Below are 19,071 nucleotides of genomic sequence, written 5' to 3'. Positions count from 1 at the left end.
ACTAGCTATGTACAATGTATCAGTCTGGAGTCCAGGCTGTAGAGCTCACAGAGCATTGTCTACACCGAATACACCAAATCTTGTTTATTTTTCTTTTTTCCGTTTCTAACACTTTTTGCAATAAACCTGCAAATCATGGAAAATGAAAGAACGGTAACGCGGGAACAGAATTAGTTGGTCATTGAAGGGTTAAACATTTGTTCCTTTACTTATTTTTTTTTCCGTTTTATCTTTTGTCTGAGTGCTTGTTCAGGGAAAGTGCACAATAAGGCTGCAATGTGCTAACAAAGCGGAGACGCTGAGGCCTGGAGCGCTGGGTGAGACTGGAGCTGAGGCAGCACAACCACTCAGGTGATACAGAGAGTACGGCAATGTATATTGTATGGCTAATATCAGGGGGGCAGCTAGAGGCGCATGATGTAATACGTAATATATGATGGCCACAATGTGAACTACAGCACACAAGGAAAACAGTAGAACACTGTGACCACATGACTACAAAGTTTTACTAAGGTAAAGGGGTCGGCCACTTTATAGTAAAATAGTTCAGTCTACAGTATTAGTAACTGTACTCACTGTATATACTGACAGCAGCTCTCTGTGTACCTCATAGAGCTAATATCAGACTCCCCTCCTCCAGGCTGGGCTGCCCTGCTCTGTGGTGAGTCTGTCTATAAGATGACCAACATGGAGGAGCATGTGACCATGCCCTGCCCCCAGTGTCCACCACTGAGCCTGTATATGCCTATGGAGGACACTGGGGGGCGGGGCATGGTCACATGCTCCTCCATGTTGGTCATCTTATGGACAGATTCACCACAGAGTAGGGCAGCACAGTCAGGGTGAGGGGAGTCTGATATTAGCTCTATGAGGTACACAGGGAGCTGCTGTCAGTATATACAGTGAGTACAGTTACTAATACTGTACACTCAGTAATTTTACTATAAAGTGGGCAACCCCTGTAAGGTCCAACTGTAGCAAAACTACAACTCCCATCATATCCTGACAATTGAAGACTGCACCATCTAGAGCCAGGATGGGGAACTTTCAGCCCTCCAGCTACTGCTCAACTCCTTTCATGCTTTGGAGGCCAACACTTTGTCTCTTACTGTCCAGGCATGATGAGAATTGTAGTTCTGCAAAGACTGGATGGCTGAAAGTTCCAGCTTGGGAAAAACAGCCTAAGGGCTTCTGTGCATGAAAAAGGTAGTACACAGTCATGTGATGGACACACAGGTGCGGGGCTCGTTACATCAGTCCTGGTCATGTGATGGACACACAGGTGAGGGGCTCGTTACATCAGTCCTGGTCATGTGATGGACACACAGGTGAGGGGCTCGTTACATCAGTCCTGGTCATGTGATGGACACACAGGTGTGGGGCTCGTTACATCAGTCCTGGTCATGTGATGGACACACAGGTGAGGGGCTCGTTACATCAGTCCTGGTCATGTGATGGACACACAGGTGAGGGGCTCGTTACATCAGTCCTGGTCATGTGATGGACACACAGGTGCGGGGCTCGTTACAGTTACTATGTATCTATCACATGACTCATTGCCATAAACAGTATAATGTCCCTTAGGCATCATTGTACGCTGGGGGCAGGCTGAACATTGAATCAGTAGCTGAGAATGGCTGCCACCATTAGGTCTTCTATATCTACTGAATTACAGATCCATACCCTTTGTAGGAGATTCATGGAAATGTAGTAAGCTCTGAACCCGCAGACTGTTATTATGAGGGTTTTTATAAGTACGAGACTCATTCAGGCTGTCAACACAAATACCAAACAAGCGAGAGTGCGGAAAGGTCTCCGGAAAGGTCACGCGGTGATAATTGCCGACATCAGCTCAATAATCGGTGTGTGAGACACTAATGAAGGATTCAGTCCCCGCGGGAAACCTCTCGGCACAATGACACTCCACTACACAGGTCAGCAAGAGCCAGGAGCCAAATGTTACATTACACATAGTCACACAATATGCAGAGTATTATAAAAAGATACTTGGAGATAAGAATACTGAAGATCTTCCTATGTAAGATAGGACTCCAGCCTGATACATAGTACACAGCTAGTCCTGCTCTCAGCTGAGAAGTGATACAACTATATCCAGTGTAGACAATGCTCTGTGAGCTCTACAGCCTGGACTCCAGACTAATACATTGTACATAGCTAGTCCTGCTCTCAGCTGAGAAGTGATACAGCTGTATCCAGTCTAGACAATGCTCTGTGAGCTCTACAGCCTGGACTCCAGCCTGATACATAGTACATAGCTAGTCCTGCTCTCAGCTGAGAAGTGATACAACTATATCCAGTGTAGACAATGCTCTGCAAGTTAAACACCCTAAAATACATATGAATGTGTTTTAACAAACTAGCAGAAAGATTTGTGCAGCTGATGCTGATGTGTTTAGCTCACAGAGCATTGTATAAAAGTGAATCGTCTGATCCTTTTACCTTATTATAGTTTGCATATTTTGCTTTTCACATTTCAGCTCTTTCCATGTGACCCTGAACTCCCCCATTTTCCCAGTGCATCTTGCTGACTTTTTCGCTGTGAAGTACAATGTCCTACGGGAGATATCAAATATGTAAAAAATGTGCAGGTGTATGGTTCGCAGGTTTTCTCTGGCTCCAGGGCACTTTCCACTCCCGGTCTTTCATGTTTAGCTGATCAAATAAAATGAGATGTTCCTGTTCCTTTCAGAAAGAAATGTGAAAATGTTCCCTAGAAGGAGAAATCCTGAAAACTACACACTGTAACATAGTAGGGTCTTACTATGGGGGTCTTCAGTTCATGTGAAACTATGTGAGTCCCAGTGGCTGCTGCGGCTGTCAGGGTATACTGGTAATTTTATAACAGCTGGACATCAACTAAAGATGGTAGGAGTACTAGTGTTGGTGGTGCGTATCAATACTCACATACAATAAATGACATCATTGAGATACAAAGGTGTCTGCAAAATCTGCTACCAAGCAAAGTAGGGTGGAGGGCGCCCAAATCAAAGATGAGACTGGATGGTCTCATTCCTTCCCCTGCTCCTTGCTTGTTAACATTGCAGATCCTCAGGGGAGGGGACTACATGGGTCCTTGCCATATTAAAGGAAATAGCCAACCAGGACATGTGCTACACAAGTTTATTAACACTGCATAGAAAACAGAATGGAAACAATTAGGTTTGGACCCCCTCTTTCCAACACCCCTCATCTTAGCCACATGGTTTGCCTTCATAATATATAGAATATGTTCACATTTTCTACTATTTTTCAACACGATTTTAAGAAAATTAAGTCTTGGTTTTCTAGAAACCAAGAAAAGGTTTTGCCTCTTCAGTGCCTCTGAACCCAACTTAAAGGGACAAGGAGCTCAGTGAATGAACATCTCAGGAACTGGTCTACATGACAACCATACTGCACTGCTACCTTTAGCTGGCCTGTACACCACACTGAGTGCAAACTGCTGTGATTGATATCATTGGGATGATGACAGCACAAGAGCTGTGGCCGCGCCATTGACATTGGTGGCCGGGATCAGAGATAGTAGTAGCAGACCAGAGGTCCAGTGCAGAAGCTGATTGGACCAGACCCCTAATCTCCTCAGAACACCTGGGGCAAGAGCAACCTGACTGGCAGGGAGAACAGTCTAACAGACAAGCTAACCAGCATCAGAGTTAACTCCGGAGTGGCCAGGAGTATCTCAGGCAAAGCGGGTGTGGCTGAACAAACCCAGAGGAAATAGGCCAGTGTTCAGACAAGGTTCAGGACACTGCACAAACATACAAAAACACTGAGTATCAGCGCCATCTCAGCCGCGCAGCACAAGCTGAGGGGCGCACGGAGTTCATCCCAGGCACATTCATGACACAGGGACTCTCCAGCTGTTGCAATATTACAACTCCCATCATGCCCTAACAACCAAACATTGACAGGGCATGATGAGAGTTTTAGTTTAACAACAGATGGAGAGCCGCCAGTCAACTGCACTAAATACTGGTGCAATATTAAAAGAAATCCTGTGATATATGCGACGATAAGTAGATAATGTGGTGCATGGTGACACATCAAGCAAAGGGTAATGCCTGGGATATGCTATTTTGAGGAATAGACCCAATAGACCGGGGTATTCATAGTAGTAATAAATCCATACTGAGTAAAGGTTGTGTCTTCATCTGTTGCGATCGCACAGTCAGAAGGTAGCATAATATAGGTTTTTAAGTTGCGGACATTATACTTAATAACTCTGCCACTTGTGAGTACTAGCAGACTACATCTGCAATGAGGGGAGATGAGTATCTCACCTCAGGACGTAGACTAAGTCACTGAGGGAGCCAGAGTTACTGGGCACTGCATCCATCGTGTTCTTGGTCACCTCTCTAGTCTCACCTTTCAACTCCAATTACTTAGTTTGGTAGGACGGCAGCTCTACGAAGAGTCCAAGTTATTCTAAACTTCTACCAGAATGGTGGAAAATGACTTGAATTTTGTTTTACTGTTAGCAACATAATAAAATGTGAAAGGGGAAGAGTTCTGCACACCGCCTGAATGCAGTGTACATTCCCTTCTATGCTGCGTTGTCGCAGTACCAGACGTACCCCCATACATGTATAGCACGGTCTCTGAAAGAAAACAGCCACGTTTTTCTAACCTTGTACAAGCCCTTTAATATGTTCACTTGGACAAGTTATTGTGAACTTTTGATCCCACTAGAAGAGGAGGAGTGTGCAGCTGCTTTACTCTATGAGAACATTTCCATGTTCTTCCAAGCCTGAATTTCCTCTGGAATACAGGATAAAGATGCCATAAAATGCAAATCCCGTTTCCCATTCCCACCCGTAGGGATCCCTTTATTGGCAGCGAGTACAGATATGTGTAACACATGTTCTGTGAAGGTTCCCAGTATTTGGCCTCTAACAATTATTTTTGGAATATTGGAAATAATTAAAACCAATAGAATCAAACCAGTCCAGTGGATATTTTAGGCTTCTGACATCTGGACTGGAGGCTGTGCTACAGATGACTGGATGAATAGCCGTGCCATACACTACAAGTACCAGATGGACTCTGTTACAAGTTACTGTGGGCCCAGTCATGTCCACTTTGCATCACATTTGACTGCTTAATCATTTCCACAATGGGGATGTGAATGGAGCCTTAACCGGATACTATCCCATTGAGTATACAGCCCAATTTGCAGGAGAATCAGATTGATATATACTTCTAGTTAAAAATCTTAAGTCTTCCAGTACCTATTAGCTGCTGTATGTCCTGCAGGAAGGGGTGTATTCTTTCTGATCTGACACAGTGCTCTCTGCTGCCACCTCTGTCCATGTCAGGAACTGTCCAGAGCAGTAGCAAATCCCCATAGAAAATCTCTCCTGCTCTGGACAGTTCCTGACATGGACAGAGGTGACAGCAGAGAGCACTGTGTCAAGAGTGGAAATAATACGCCACTTCCTGCAGGACATACAGCAGTTGATAAGTACTGGAAGACTGGATACTTTTAAATAGAAGTAAATTGCCAATCTTTATAACTTTCTGACACCAGCTTATTTGAAAGAAAAACATTTTAGCCAAAGTACCCCTTATACGTGAACTTTCCCATATATATATATATATATATATATATATATATATATATGGCTACAGAGAGATGTTGGACGTAGCCTACTATATATTACAATGTGTGATACAATGTATTCTCACTGTGGATTTTATACAGGTATGGTGTATCTTTGTGAAGCTGTAAAGTTTCTGCTTTTTCGACCACTTTTACCGCAATCATCAATCCCGGGATTACAGGACAAGTCTCTCTGGGTATTTGTTGATGCGTCGCCATTGCTTTGTCTAGAAACTATTGGAGTGAAGTTATAGAAATGTCTGTATTAATCGGGCAGCAGGGAGTGTGATGTCCTCGGAGACTCAGGACCCTTCACTTTTCTGCACTGGACGATGCAAAATAATCGTGGAATGCATCCGAGCATGAACGCTATACAGCAATCCTCCTCAGCTGCAATCACCCCTGACCTGAACTGCGCTAGCCTTTCCTTTTTAGATGTCTTATGCGAACATCTGACTGTGCTTACCTAGTAATATAGTATTACTCATACACAATAGTATCGTCCCCCTCCATGTTATATCTACAGAAGCGTTTAAGGCGTACCCATCAGATGAGCGCAGTCAGAGAACAAAAAAAGGTCTATCCGATGACTCTAAGGTGACCCCCTCTAATGTGCCAGCGTGTCTTAATGATCTTTCACTGCCTCCCCCACATGTACTGTACCACTGCCTCCCCCTCATGTACTGTACCACTGCCTCCCCCTCATGTACTGTACCACTGCCTCCCCCCCATGTACCGTACCACTGCCTCCACCTCATGTACCGTACCACTGCCTCCCCCAATGTACCGTACCACTGCCTCCACCTCATGTACTGTACCACTGTTTTCCCTCATGTACTGTACCACTGCCTCCTCCTCATGTACCGTACCACTGTCTCCCCCTCATGTACCGTACCACTGCCTCCACCTCATGTACTGTACCACTGCCTCCACCTCATGTACTGTACCACTGCCTCCCCCTCATGTACTGTACCGCTGCCTCCACCTCATGTACCGTACCACTGCCTCCCCCTCATGTACTGTACCACTGCCTCCCCCCTCATGTACTGTACCACTGCCTCCCCCTCATGTACTGTACCACTGCCTCCTCCTCATGTACTGTACCACTGCCTCCACCTCATGTACTGTACCACTGTCTCCCCTCATGTACTGTACCACTGCCTCCCCCTCATATACTCTACCACTGCCTCCCCCTCATGTACTGTGCCACTGCCTCCCCCTCATGTACTGTACCACTGCCTCCTCCTCATGTACTGTACCACTGCCTCCACCTCATGTCCTGTACCACTGCCTCCCCCTCATGTGCTGTACCACTGCCTCCTCCTCATGTACTGTACCACTGCCTCCCCCTCATGTACTGTACCACTGCCTCCCCCTCATGTACTGTACCACTGCCTCCCCCTCATGTACTGTACCACTGTCCCCTATAGTTAATGGACTGTACTGTGTCATTCTCTAATCCTTGTGTACCAATCTTTGACTCTCCAGCTGAAAACTACAACTACACTACAGGTATACTGGACCCCCCTACATACATCATATACACACATACTGTACATGCATACACACACAGTGTACATGCATACACATACACAGGGCCGGCTCCAGCTTTTTGTGGGCCCTTGGGCGACAGAGCCTCGGCGGGCCCCTTTGAGGAGCAAATCATGGAGAGACAGGCGAGGAAAGATTTGCAGCAGAAGAAACATGCGGCTGCTGCATATCTTTCTCCTCCTGTATCTCCTGATCTCTGCAGTAGTCAGGACTCTGGAGGAGTCAGACCCAGTCACAGCATTATATATATATATCATGCTGGTGCTGCTAGTTCTCTAGTATACAGCTCCTTCTGTGTGTGTGTGTGTGTGTATATACACACACACACACAGAGCAGGAGCTGTATACTAGAGAACTAGCAGCACCAGCATTTTATATATATATATATATATATATATATATATATATATATATTTATTTATAATATGAACATGGTGAGACCTCTAGTTCTCCTATATAAAGGCCCTGCAGTGATATACAGTGTGTGTGTATATATATATATATATATATATATATATATATATATATATATATATATACAGGGCCGGCTCCAGCTTTTTGTGGGCCCTTGGGCGACAGAGCCTCGGCGGGCCCCTTTGAGGAGCAAATCATGGAGAGACAGGCGAGGAAAGATTTGCAGCAGAAGAAACATGCGGCTGCTGCATATCTTTCTCCTCCTGTATCTCCTGATCTCTGCAGTAGTCAGGACTCTGGAGGAGTCAGACCCAGTCACAGGATTATATATATATCATGCTGGTGCTGCTAGTTCTCTAGTATACAGCTCCTTCTGTGTGTGTGTGTGTGTGTGTGTGTGTGTATATACATACACACACACAGAGCAGGAGCTGTATACTAGAGAACTAGCAGCACCAGCATTATATATATATATATATATATATATATATATATATATATATATATAATATGAACATGGTGAGACCTCTAGTTCTCCTATATACAGGCCCTGCAGTGATATACAGTGTGTGTATATATATATATATATATATATATATATATATATATATACACACACACACACACACACACACACTGTATATCACTGCAGGGCCTGAATATAGGAGAACTAGAGGTCTCACCATGTTCATATGATAGATAGGAGATAGGGAAATAGATAGATAGATAGATAGATAGATAGATAGATAGATAGATAGATAGATAGATAGATAGATAGATAGATAGATACAGATATCTAGTTGTTTTGTGTATAGAGGTCCTGCTGTAATATATCTATATCTATTACAGCAGGATATATATATATATATCCTGCTGTAATAGATATAGATATATTACAGCAGGACCTCTATACACAAAACAAGTAGAAGAACCAGCACATACAGGACACTTAGTTTGCAGAGCCTACCTGCTGCCCTCTATCAGGTCATGTGTCCGATCACATGACCCGTGACATCATCAAAGGTCCTTCAGACTCAAAGGTCCTCTTTCCTACTCGGCTGTAGGGAAGATTTGTGATGGAAGACAGGTGCCCGGGGGCCCCAGTATGTATCGGCGGGCCCCTAACTGTCACATGCGGCCTCTAGGGGCCCAGTCCCCTTTGTTACTACACTTTTTTTTCTTTTTTACTAACAAAAAAAATGTAGTAACAAACGGGAGTGGGCCCCTAGAGGAGCTGGGGGCCCCGGCATTTGCCCTACTTAGCCGGGTGCTGACCCCGGCCCTGCACATACATCATATACACACATATTGTACATGCATACACACACTGTACATGCATACACGTACATCATATACACACATACTGTACATGCATACACACACACTGTACATGCATACACATACATCATATACACATACTGTACATGCATACACACACACTGTACATGCATACACATACATCATATACACACACACTGTACATGCATACACATACATCATATACACACACACTGTACATGCATACACATACATCATATACACACACTGTACATGCATACACATACATCATATACACACACTGTACATGCATACACATACATCATATACACACATACTGTACATGTATACACACACATACGACGCAGCTTCAGAGAACATCTATTCCTCCAAGTTCAGTCTCTGACATCTCAGGCGTTGTTCACAGAGGTGAGATGATCCATTATACATGTGCAACGTTTCAAGGGAAAACACTCTTATTGTCAAGGCTTGAAACATTGCACATGTATCATGGATCATCTCACCTCTGTGAACAATGCCTGAGATGTCAAAGACCGAACTTGCAGGAATAGATGTTCTCTGTAGCCACGGTGTATGGACTGGGTGATATACATGGATGTTATTACTAATGTACATCTGTATGTGCTGCTGGAATTTGCTAATAATGAAGATTTGACCATTTGAAAAGAAGTATTGTGCGTGTTTCTTTATGGACGCATACGTGATTTTTAGGTTCAGCAAAAATGTAATTTGCAACATGACTATAGCCAAGATAGGAGATTCATTAAGGAACTTAGAAAAAAGAAAGATTCCTGATTGGCCAAGTCAAAGTCCTGATAAAAATCCCTGCATGTGAGAACCCTGCAGACAAACCACAACTCTCAACAGAGGCTCATAAAAAAAAAACCTGCTAGAGGATGTTTTGCCAGGAAGTGCAATACTAAATACTGGAAGCACAGACAGGCAGCCAAACACACAGCGCAGAGACACTTACTTATTATAAGGAAAATCCACTTTTCAGCAGCTCCTAGCCTCCCTCCTCTTCCTCCTGGTGCCGGACCATGCTCTCCTGCCACCCCCCCCCCCCCTCCTCCCTGCACGGACTTCAGAGGAGAGCAGGAAGCAGGTGATTGGGAGGAATCAGGGACCCCACACTGCAACCATGGCGACCCCTATAGCTACACCACTGTTTACAGGAATTAAAGGAGTATTCCACTCAAACTTTTGATATGTTGCTGCCCATTCTGAGACTAACAATTCATTTAATACCTCTTATTCAGTCTCCTTCTCCCAGTTCTGAGCTGCTGCTTTCTGCTGAAGACACAAAATCTCTGTGTTAGCTTTTCTCTCAGTCTCCTCCTCTTACCCCCTCCCTTCTGAGACGGCTGATGTAAACAAGTCCCTAGCTTCAACTTTGTAATGTCGGGAAGGAGTAATCACAGTGAGTTCATCAGCAACTTGACCTCAGATTAATCCTCCCAGCATTACAAAGAAGCTACAAAGTTGCAAATAAAGTCTGCCAGGGAGTTGTTTTCTCTTTGCTGACAGATAGCTTTCTCTTTTCTGTGACGTTACTGGCTGGGAAGCCAACAAAAGCGTAGATTGTTGTCTTACACAACTTTGAAGGAGAAGTCAGGCGAAAATTTTTATTAAAGTATTGCATTGCCCCCCAAAAGTTATACAAATCCCCAATATACACTTTTTACAGGAAATACTTATAAAGTGCTTTTTTCCCTGCACTTACTACTGCATCAAGGCTTCACTTCCTGGATAACATGTGATGTCACTTCCTGGATAACATAGTGATGTCACGACCCGACTCCCAGAGCTGTGCGGGCTTGTGGCTGCTGGAGAGGATGATGGCAGAGAGACACTGAGGGACACAGGGCACTGGAGGGACACTGAGCATCTCCCTGCCATCATCCTCTCCAGCAGCCACAGCCCGCACAGCTCTGGGAGTCTGGTCGTGACATCACTATGTTATTCAGGAAGTGACATCACCATGTTATCCAGGAAGTGACATCACCATTTTAGCCAGGAAGTGAAATCACAATTTTAGCCAGGAAGTGAAGTCTTGATGCAGTAGTAAGTGCAGGGAAAAAAGCCCTTTATAAGCATTTCCCGTAATAAGTGTATATTGGTTATTTGTATAAGTTTTGGGGGGCAATACAATACTTTAATAAAAAAAATTTGCCAGACTTCTCCTTTAATAAAAGCTGTTTAGACCAGTGATTTTCAACCAGTGTGCCGCGACACATGGTTGGGTGTGCCGCGGGGAAAGTTCCCCAAACTATGGTGCCCCTGTGAAACAGGAGAAAACAATGGGGGAGAGAAACAGCGGAGAGAAGCAGGGGGAAGAGAAGTTTGGTGGAGAGAAGCACGGGGGAGAGAAGCATGGGGGAGAGAAGCACAGAAGAGAAGCAGGGGGGAGAAGTATGATGGAGAGAAACACAGGAGAGAAGCGGGGGGAGAAGTATGGTGGAGAGAAGCACAGGAGAGAAGTAGGGGGGAGAAGTATGGTGGAGAGAAGCACAGGGGGGAGAAGAAAACAGGCCCAGGTTTCACACTGAGTGAGTATAAATACATTTAGAATCTATATTATTAACTATATGTATAATATGTACTGTTTTAGTGTCATTTTGTGCCATTTTGGTTGGTGGTGTGCCCCGGGATTTTTTAAGTATAAGAAGTGTGCCGCGGCTCAAAAAAGGTTGAAAATCACTGGTTTAGAAAGACCAGAGGTGGCTGAGAAGCCATATTTTGGCTTCATGAGCAAACTTTTTTTAATCCATACCCCCAGTTTTAAGCTTCTTATCCCAGCTCCCTTTACTCTCTATGGGACTTCAGCTAGTTATCCTGTAACGTGTGGTTAAAGGATAGCTTAAAGTGATACTGTCACCCCTCCCCCCTTACTCTTACTTCATTTCATTGGTGGACAGTGTCACCTAAGCAAAGCGCATAGGGTATGTCTGGACGAACCAGAGTGCAAGGTTCGTTCATCTTTATCGGACAGCTTAAAGCCTGGTACAAAAAAAATAAAAAGTTGACCATACATCTCCAAATTGGAAGGTAAAGGCACAGATGGTCCATGGTACCAGAGATGGTACCACCCAATGTTCTTATTTCATTGATGTTGTCAGGGCCAACAGACGCTGTGCTCATTCTCCAACAAAGTGGAATATCACTGTAAAACTTGTCTTGCTCCCCACAAAGCTCCACGTTCATCATTTGCATTTTGCCTAAACAAATTTTCCATGAACCCTTTTGTATTTCTTAATAACACACATTATCTTCAGGCTATTGAATACCAATAGGCTCTGACCTGCTGTGACTTTACTGATCTATAGAAATAGCAGCAGAGGGTTCCGTCCCCGCCCCCGCTCGGCAGAGCAATAATTTTATGTTGTCATTTTGATATTTCATAAGTTTTTGTTCCTTCCTGTTACTTTGCTTATTTTAATTATGATTATTTTATTTTTTTTAGTTCTATGTTAATGGAAAGTTGAGGTCTGACAGTAAAATTACATAGTTACTGCGGTTCTCGAGAATACGACGACGTGCGAATGGAATATTTCCTCCAGACATTCTGTAACACCTTAAACATCGTTCCCTTTTATTTCAGAATTGTTATGAAATGACTTCATAGTCCGGGCAGTTCTTCTGCTTGGAGCGACAGCTTGACCTACTGTACATTGTAGCCTGTAGCCCGTTCATTGATGTCTTCTTGCTCTCACTGTCTACATGTCAGATGCGGTTTACTCGATTCCATAGTTTAAAGTATTCCACTTTCTTTCTTGTAGATTAATTGCAATTCTACAAAAGCAACTACAAAGGCCAAGAGTCTCCGCAGCAGGTTTACCCTTTATAAAAAAAAACAAGCACAATGGATGGTGGATTGTCAGGACTGTCTCACTGTATCAGTGCCTCCCATGGATCGGGAGTGTAAAATTTTAGCTGCCCAATCCTTTTAGAAGTTGCCAGATTACCCCTCTCTCCATTCCAGTCAAGCTTATTTGTATAGGAGGATATAGAGACCTAGCTGGGGGCTGAACTAGAAGTTGTCCATCAGATATCTCATGAGTATGACTACCTTAAAGGGGCATTGCCACCCATAAGGACGCCAAAGCTGAAGACAAGAGTCATGCTGTCTAGTAGAAAGTGGCCATGTTTTGCTAAGGCTCCTAAACCCCTTTAATGAACTGCACTAAAGAAACAAAATGAAGAGATATGCATAACCTAATAATGGGTACTCACTGGCCGTCATACCATGAAAATTATCAGACTCCACAACGAAACAGTGTTTGTTATATTACGCAAGGCACACCATTTCAATGAAAAAATATTCTTTGTTGTCTTACATGAAAAAACACAAGTTCCTAACCAAATTTAAAAACATTTACAAATCCCACACAAAGGGGACCAAACCAATACAATTGTTCCCACAAGCCTCCAGCCAACCTAATATATACTATGTAAACACCCTAGAAATATGCAATTAATATATGTAACACCATCACACATACACTGTTCTCTTTTTGTGGAGTCTGTTAATGTACCACACTAAGACAGGTAACAGCCTGAAATTGTTTATCTATTTTAGTGCGGTTAATTTAAGGTTTGGTTCAGACAAACCCAAACTTTGCTTCAAAGTTTGTTGAACCTGCTGAACCAAACTTTTGAAAAGTTCGCTCGTCTCTAATCTGAACCATAAAACTCTATTAGTAGTAATGCAGCCTCAGGCTTTGGACATATCAACAATCAAAAAATCTGGCAGGATCTAAAGATCTAGCTGGTGGCTGAACATGCAATTATCCACTAGCTACCTTAAAGGGGTATTCTCGTCTTAGTGTAAAAATTTATACACTGCTGAGCCTGGGGTAGGGGTGAGGAATAGTTAAAAAAAAAAAAGTACTCATCTAGCCCTGGTCCCTGTTGCTCCCTCTGGATATCTGATCTTCTCTCTTCTTCCTGCTTCCTAGACGAGTGCTCAGAAGCCGGACTTTGCTGGCTCAGCAAAGGGGACTGAGGCTAGGTGAGTATTTTTTCTTATATTTCGCTCTAGCCCTAGGAGCATATTTATACACTAGGGATGTAATACTCATTTAGGATTTGAGTGGACAATCACCTAATCCAAGTACATAAACTGTGTAAATCTATAAGAGGAGGCACAGTCACTGTTCTCTAAATGACTACTGTGATAACATGTTGGGATGTTATGTAAGGAGGCTGTCATAAAAAATTATTTCCTTAGCTTATCTAAGTGAAAGGTGAGGCTGGACACATCTGAACCATAAGACTCTGTTAGTAATGCAGCCTTAGGCTTTAGTTGCGTTACATCATAAAATTTCAGCACTGGAGTAAGATATAAAAAAAAAAAATAGTCTTCCACTTTTGAAGTGAACGGTAACTTTTTTTTCTTTCCCTTTCTTTGAGGAGGTCTCCTTTAAGTACATGATTTATATCTTAGACACTTCGAGAATGAAGCAGTTTAAGCCTGAGAATGATTCATTTTTCTTTTAAGAAGTCACCTTCCGAGAGGAACAATCGATCCCTCTAACATGTCATATACACTTCATAGAGCCGAGTCCCTTCTTCTATAATATACTGGCACTTTATTATAGGTTTCACGTCTGGCGGTGTGCACTGATGGAAAACTACAAGGCTGCGCTTTCCATTGTATCTCAGTATTCTACAGAATAAAAGTTTAATGACATTGTACTGTGCTTTGTCAAACACGTCCATGTCTTCCTGTAAAGTCTCATTTCTAGGTCAAGTTATAAGGAACAGGCTATTTTTTTAATTCTGTGCAGATCTTGACCACATTTGTACGAACCCTATACAGACTCATAGACTTAGAATGGGGGGAGAACAGGCAAATTCTCAATGATGGCTGTAAGGGAAACAGTGTTCTAGGCAACTAAACCCATTTTTTGACATACTGTACACGTTCATCCATACGTGTCCATCCTTATCTTTCAGAAAATATAATTGAGGACTTAAAGGGGTACTTAAAGGGGTATTTAAAAATCACTAAAAAATCAGTGTTTGCAAAGAGTCACGCACAATGATAGGTCAAGCGTCATGCTATGGCTCACTCAAGGAAAGTCAGCTGTTTGCCAACAGGTTTCTGCTTGACCACTTATTAAAGGGGTTGTTACAAAAAAAATTTGTATCACCTTTTCTGCAGTTTATCCCTATGTTTCTACTAGGAACATGAGACTTCTTTCTCTCTCCTGGCACTAGATACATAGATGCTTCCATAGCTATATCTTTCCCAAATGAGAATATTCAAAACTGCTGAAAAAACAACAACAAATCATCCAGTCAGCATATGCATGGCTGCTCCCTTTCTTCCACAAAGGATAGAGTTCTTCAAAGTAATCCTAAAAATGCCAAGCAAGCAGAGCAGCGTATTGTCTAAAACCAGAGCCCAAACCAGGCAGCTGGTAACGTGGCGGCGCTCGCTATCGGCAGACGACTCCTGGTTGCTTTATACCGGCACATTCAGCTCTGTGAAGAAATAAAGCGACAGCTGCTCCTCTACATTCTGTAAGTCAAACAGAAAATCTGAGCAGCGCTGTAATTCTGACACTTGAATAGGACCGCTATGTTATTATATAAATTTAAAGGAATATTCCTGTTTTGTTTAAATAAAGATTTTCTCTGTGTAAATGGAATGTATGGAATACGCTGGACTGGGCTGATCACATGGACACACTGTACAGAAAGGGCCACAGAAGGCTCTACCTGCTCAGGAGGCTGAGGGCCTTTGGAGTCCAGGGGGCCTTCTTAGGACCTTTTTTAACTCTGTAGTGGCATCAGCCATCTTCTTCGGAGTGGCCTGCTGGGGGAGCGGCATATCAACCAGGAACAAACTGGACAAGCTGATCAGAAGAGCCAGCTCTGTCCTTGGAAGCCCCCTGGAACCGATGCAGGTGATGGGGGAGCGAAGGATTTTGTCAGTGGTCAGCTCCACACTGGAGAATGACTCCCATCCTACGCACGAGACCGTGATAGCACTGGGCAGTACTATCAGTGACCGTTTAATTCACCCAAAGTGCGAGAAGGAGCGATATCGGAAGTCCTTCCTTCCTGCAGCGGTTAGGCTGTACAACCAACACCGACCCGTGCAGAGATCACTCCACAAAAAAAACTAAAATAGTTTAATGTTTTTATTGTATCTTTTTTACCTTTTCTTCTCTTTGTCTACTTTAATCGTAATGCCTTTACTTTACCTTTTAGATTTTTGTATGTGTAATATCTATGCTGCTGTAACACACTGAATTTCCCCATGGTGGGACTATTAACGGATTATCTTATCTTATCTTATCCAGTTGTAATCCAGTCTTGGCATTTCTGGGGCCCCAAGCAAAGTTATGTCTGGGGCCCCCCACTCGACACGTTTTCCAAAACAATAGACCGCTGTGTGTTGCCCCCAGTAGTATATACCCCTTGTGCGCTACCACCAGTAATATATACTCCTTGTGTGCTGCCCCAATAGTATATACCCCTTGTGTCCTGCCCCCAGTAGTATATACCCCTTGTTTGCGTCCTACAGTAGTATATAGATCCCTGTGTGTTCCCCCAGTTATATATAGCCCCCCCGTGTGCTCCCCCAGAAGTATATAGACCTCCTGTGTGCTGCGCCAGTTGTATATAGACCCCCTGTGTGCTGCCCCCAGGTGTATATACCCCCTGTGTGATCCCCCACTAGTATATAGGCCCCCTGTGTGCTCCCTCAGGGATATTTAACCCCTCTGTGTGCTTCCCCACTTGGATATAGATCTCCTGTGTGCTCCCCCACTTGGATATTGACCCCTGTGTGCTCCTCCAGTAGTATATAAACCCCCTGTGTGGTTCCCCCAGTAGTATATAGACCCCCTGTGTGCCCCACCAGTCTTATATAGACCCCTTGTGTGCTGCCCCAGTAGTATATAGACCCGTGTGCTACCCCAGTTATATATAGACCACCTGTGTGCCTCACAAGTAGTATATAGACCCCCTGTGTGCTCCCCCAGTAGTATATAGCCCCCCTTGTGTGCTCCCCCACTTGGATATAGACCTCCTGTGTGCTCTCAAAGTTGTATATAGACCCCATTCTGCTGCCCCAAGTAGTATATAGACCCCTCTGTGAAGCCCCAGTAGTCTATAGCCCCCCTGTGTGCTCCCCCCATTTATATAAACCCCCGACGTGCGCTCCCCCTGCTAAACAGACCCCTGTGTGCTCCCCCTCCCATATAGTATATAACACAATAAAACAAACGCGTCTCCTCTTCTCTTCACTCCCCTTGTCCTGGCGCCGATGCTCCAGTGATGTCACTGGAGCGTCGGCACCACAAGGACAAAGCTGCCACTTGTGACCGCAGGAAAAACACTTCCTGCGGCCACAAGAGTGACTGACAGGAAGGGAGCCAATGTCTCCCGCCCTGTCAGTGCTGCTGCATGTAACTATGAGCGCTCATTACGAGTGCTCATAGTTACAGTTCAGATGGCAGCAGCGAGCGGGGCGAGAGCGGCCCTGTGAAGCGGTCTTGAGCACAAGAGCGGGGCGTGGGGGCCCCCCTGGATGTTGGGGGCCCCAAGCGATCGCTTGGGGTGCTTGGTGCCAAAGACCACCACTGGTTGTAGACAATGCTCTGTGAGCTCTACAGCCTGGACTCCAGACTGATACATTGTACATAGCTAGTCCTGCTCTCATGGGTTGTACAGCATACACTACTCTGCCGCGGCTGCAAGGATGTGACAGTATACTTACCTGCCCCGCTTCACTGAACTGTGTACAAATGGTGACATTTCAGAACATATCTATATAGACATCCTTAATATGTAGAATCTGTAGTGCTGTACAGATGTTTTTTTTTTTTTTACTTTTCACCCTGTACGTTTAGGCCTCTAATTTCTTACAGTGTACAAATCCAACACAGAATAAGGCTATGTTCACACAATGCATGAGACCGGCTGTTCCGTGACCCCCGCCGGGTCACGGAACGTCCAGTCTCTGGCTGGATCATCGCACCCGCATCAGGTCATCGCACCACTCACAGGTTTTTCTGCAGCCGGAATTCACTGAATAAAGCATAAATAACTCCAAACAGAGTATCACAAAATCATATTTTTTGCAGTTATGATCATGTTGCCTCACTCAAGATAGGTCAACTTAATAGGAAAAGTTTTGAATGATACATCTGTAGGTTTAGTGTATGAACATAATGAGTGGTCCAGATTTTCTTTGAGAATAACTTACCTTCAAGTAGTCTGGGAAAAGCTATAGCGGCTGCCATATTGGATATAGAGTTTGCTGGTGTAATTTTTTTAAATAAAAAATACTTATCAGATCTTAAAATGTTATCACTGAATGGAACAGAAGGTTTCTCTTACCAGTCCATTGCAGGCGCTTATAGCTGCGTAACCAATCCCAACGTCAGGCTGTTGTACCGTGCCGGTGAGGTGACAGGACACTCCCGATCGAGGGATAATCCTTACTCCACTCTGGTTTCCAGTTCGTTTTTCAAGAATATAATTCTCAGAGAGAAATCCTTCATTTACGGTCAAGTTAAAATATAAGTCTTTAGTTCCCTGTGAAATCCTGTAGCGCACCATCTCAGAGCGGGTGTCTCGCTTTCTTCGCTTGAGACTCTCATGATGTGTTAAGTTATAGGACAAGAAGTTTCCGTACTCGTCTACCTTGACGGGATCAACCAGTTCATACTCTGGAGGTAGGTTCCTGGTAAGGTGGTCTGAAACATGACGACAAGATATCAGTACAGCAGTAACTGCGCTATGTAGGTCCACATAAGTTTACTGTAATATAAATGTAAGCTTAGCTCAGATTTGGTTAACAAGGTCTGCAATAGCAGTCACAAAAATACAAGTGATTCACTTTGAATGAATAAAGATCCCCAAACACGATTTTTACACAAATACAGACCCCAGACATGACCCTTAAATAGAGATGAAGCAAGTGGGATTCATTTGTGGATACAGCCTGAGTATAACCAGAAAAACAGATACAGCCATAGGCTTTACCCATGTTTTCCAGGTGGTCCTCGGGCTGTATCCATCCTCTTCATGGAGAGGGCAGACTGCACGATCCAAGTGCCAAACGTTTAGTTTTGTCAAGATCCCTAACAAATACAGACCGCAGACATGACCCTTAAATAAATACAGGTGACAGTCAAGACCTTTAAACATATTCAAGTGTCTTTTTT

General features: G+C 43.9%; 1 protein-coding gene across 1 annotated transcript in view; it reads right to left on the bottom strand.

Moving 5' to 3' along the window:
• Nucleotides 1-19,071, bottom strand: part of ADAMTS12 (ADAM metallopeptidase with thrombospondin type 1 motif 12) — a 258,808-nt gene that overhangs the window by 221,748 nt on the left and 17,989 nt on the right. The window contains exon 3 of the mRNA XM_069963559.1: nt 18,242-18,600. Within this exon, the coding sequence (XP_069819660.1) occupies nt 18,242-18,600 (359 nt within the window). The remainder of the gene's footprint in view (nt 1-18,241; nt 18,601-19,071) is intronic.

This window comes from Dendropsophus ebraccatus, chromosome 3, assembly GCF_027789765.1.
Source record: "Dendropsophus ebraccatus isolate aDenEbr1 chromosome 3, aDenEbr1.pat, whole genome shotgun sequence".
Taxonomy (NCBI): domain Eukaryota; kingdom Metazoa; phylum Chordata; class Amphibia; order Anura; family Hylidae; genus Dendropsophus; species Dendropsophus ebraccatus.
The sequence above is the reverse complement of the archived record's forward strand: the minus strand, read 5'-3'. Positions and strand labels throughout refer to the sequence as shown.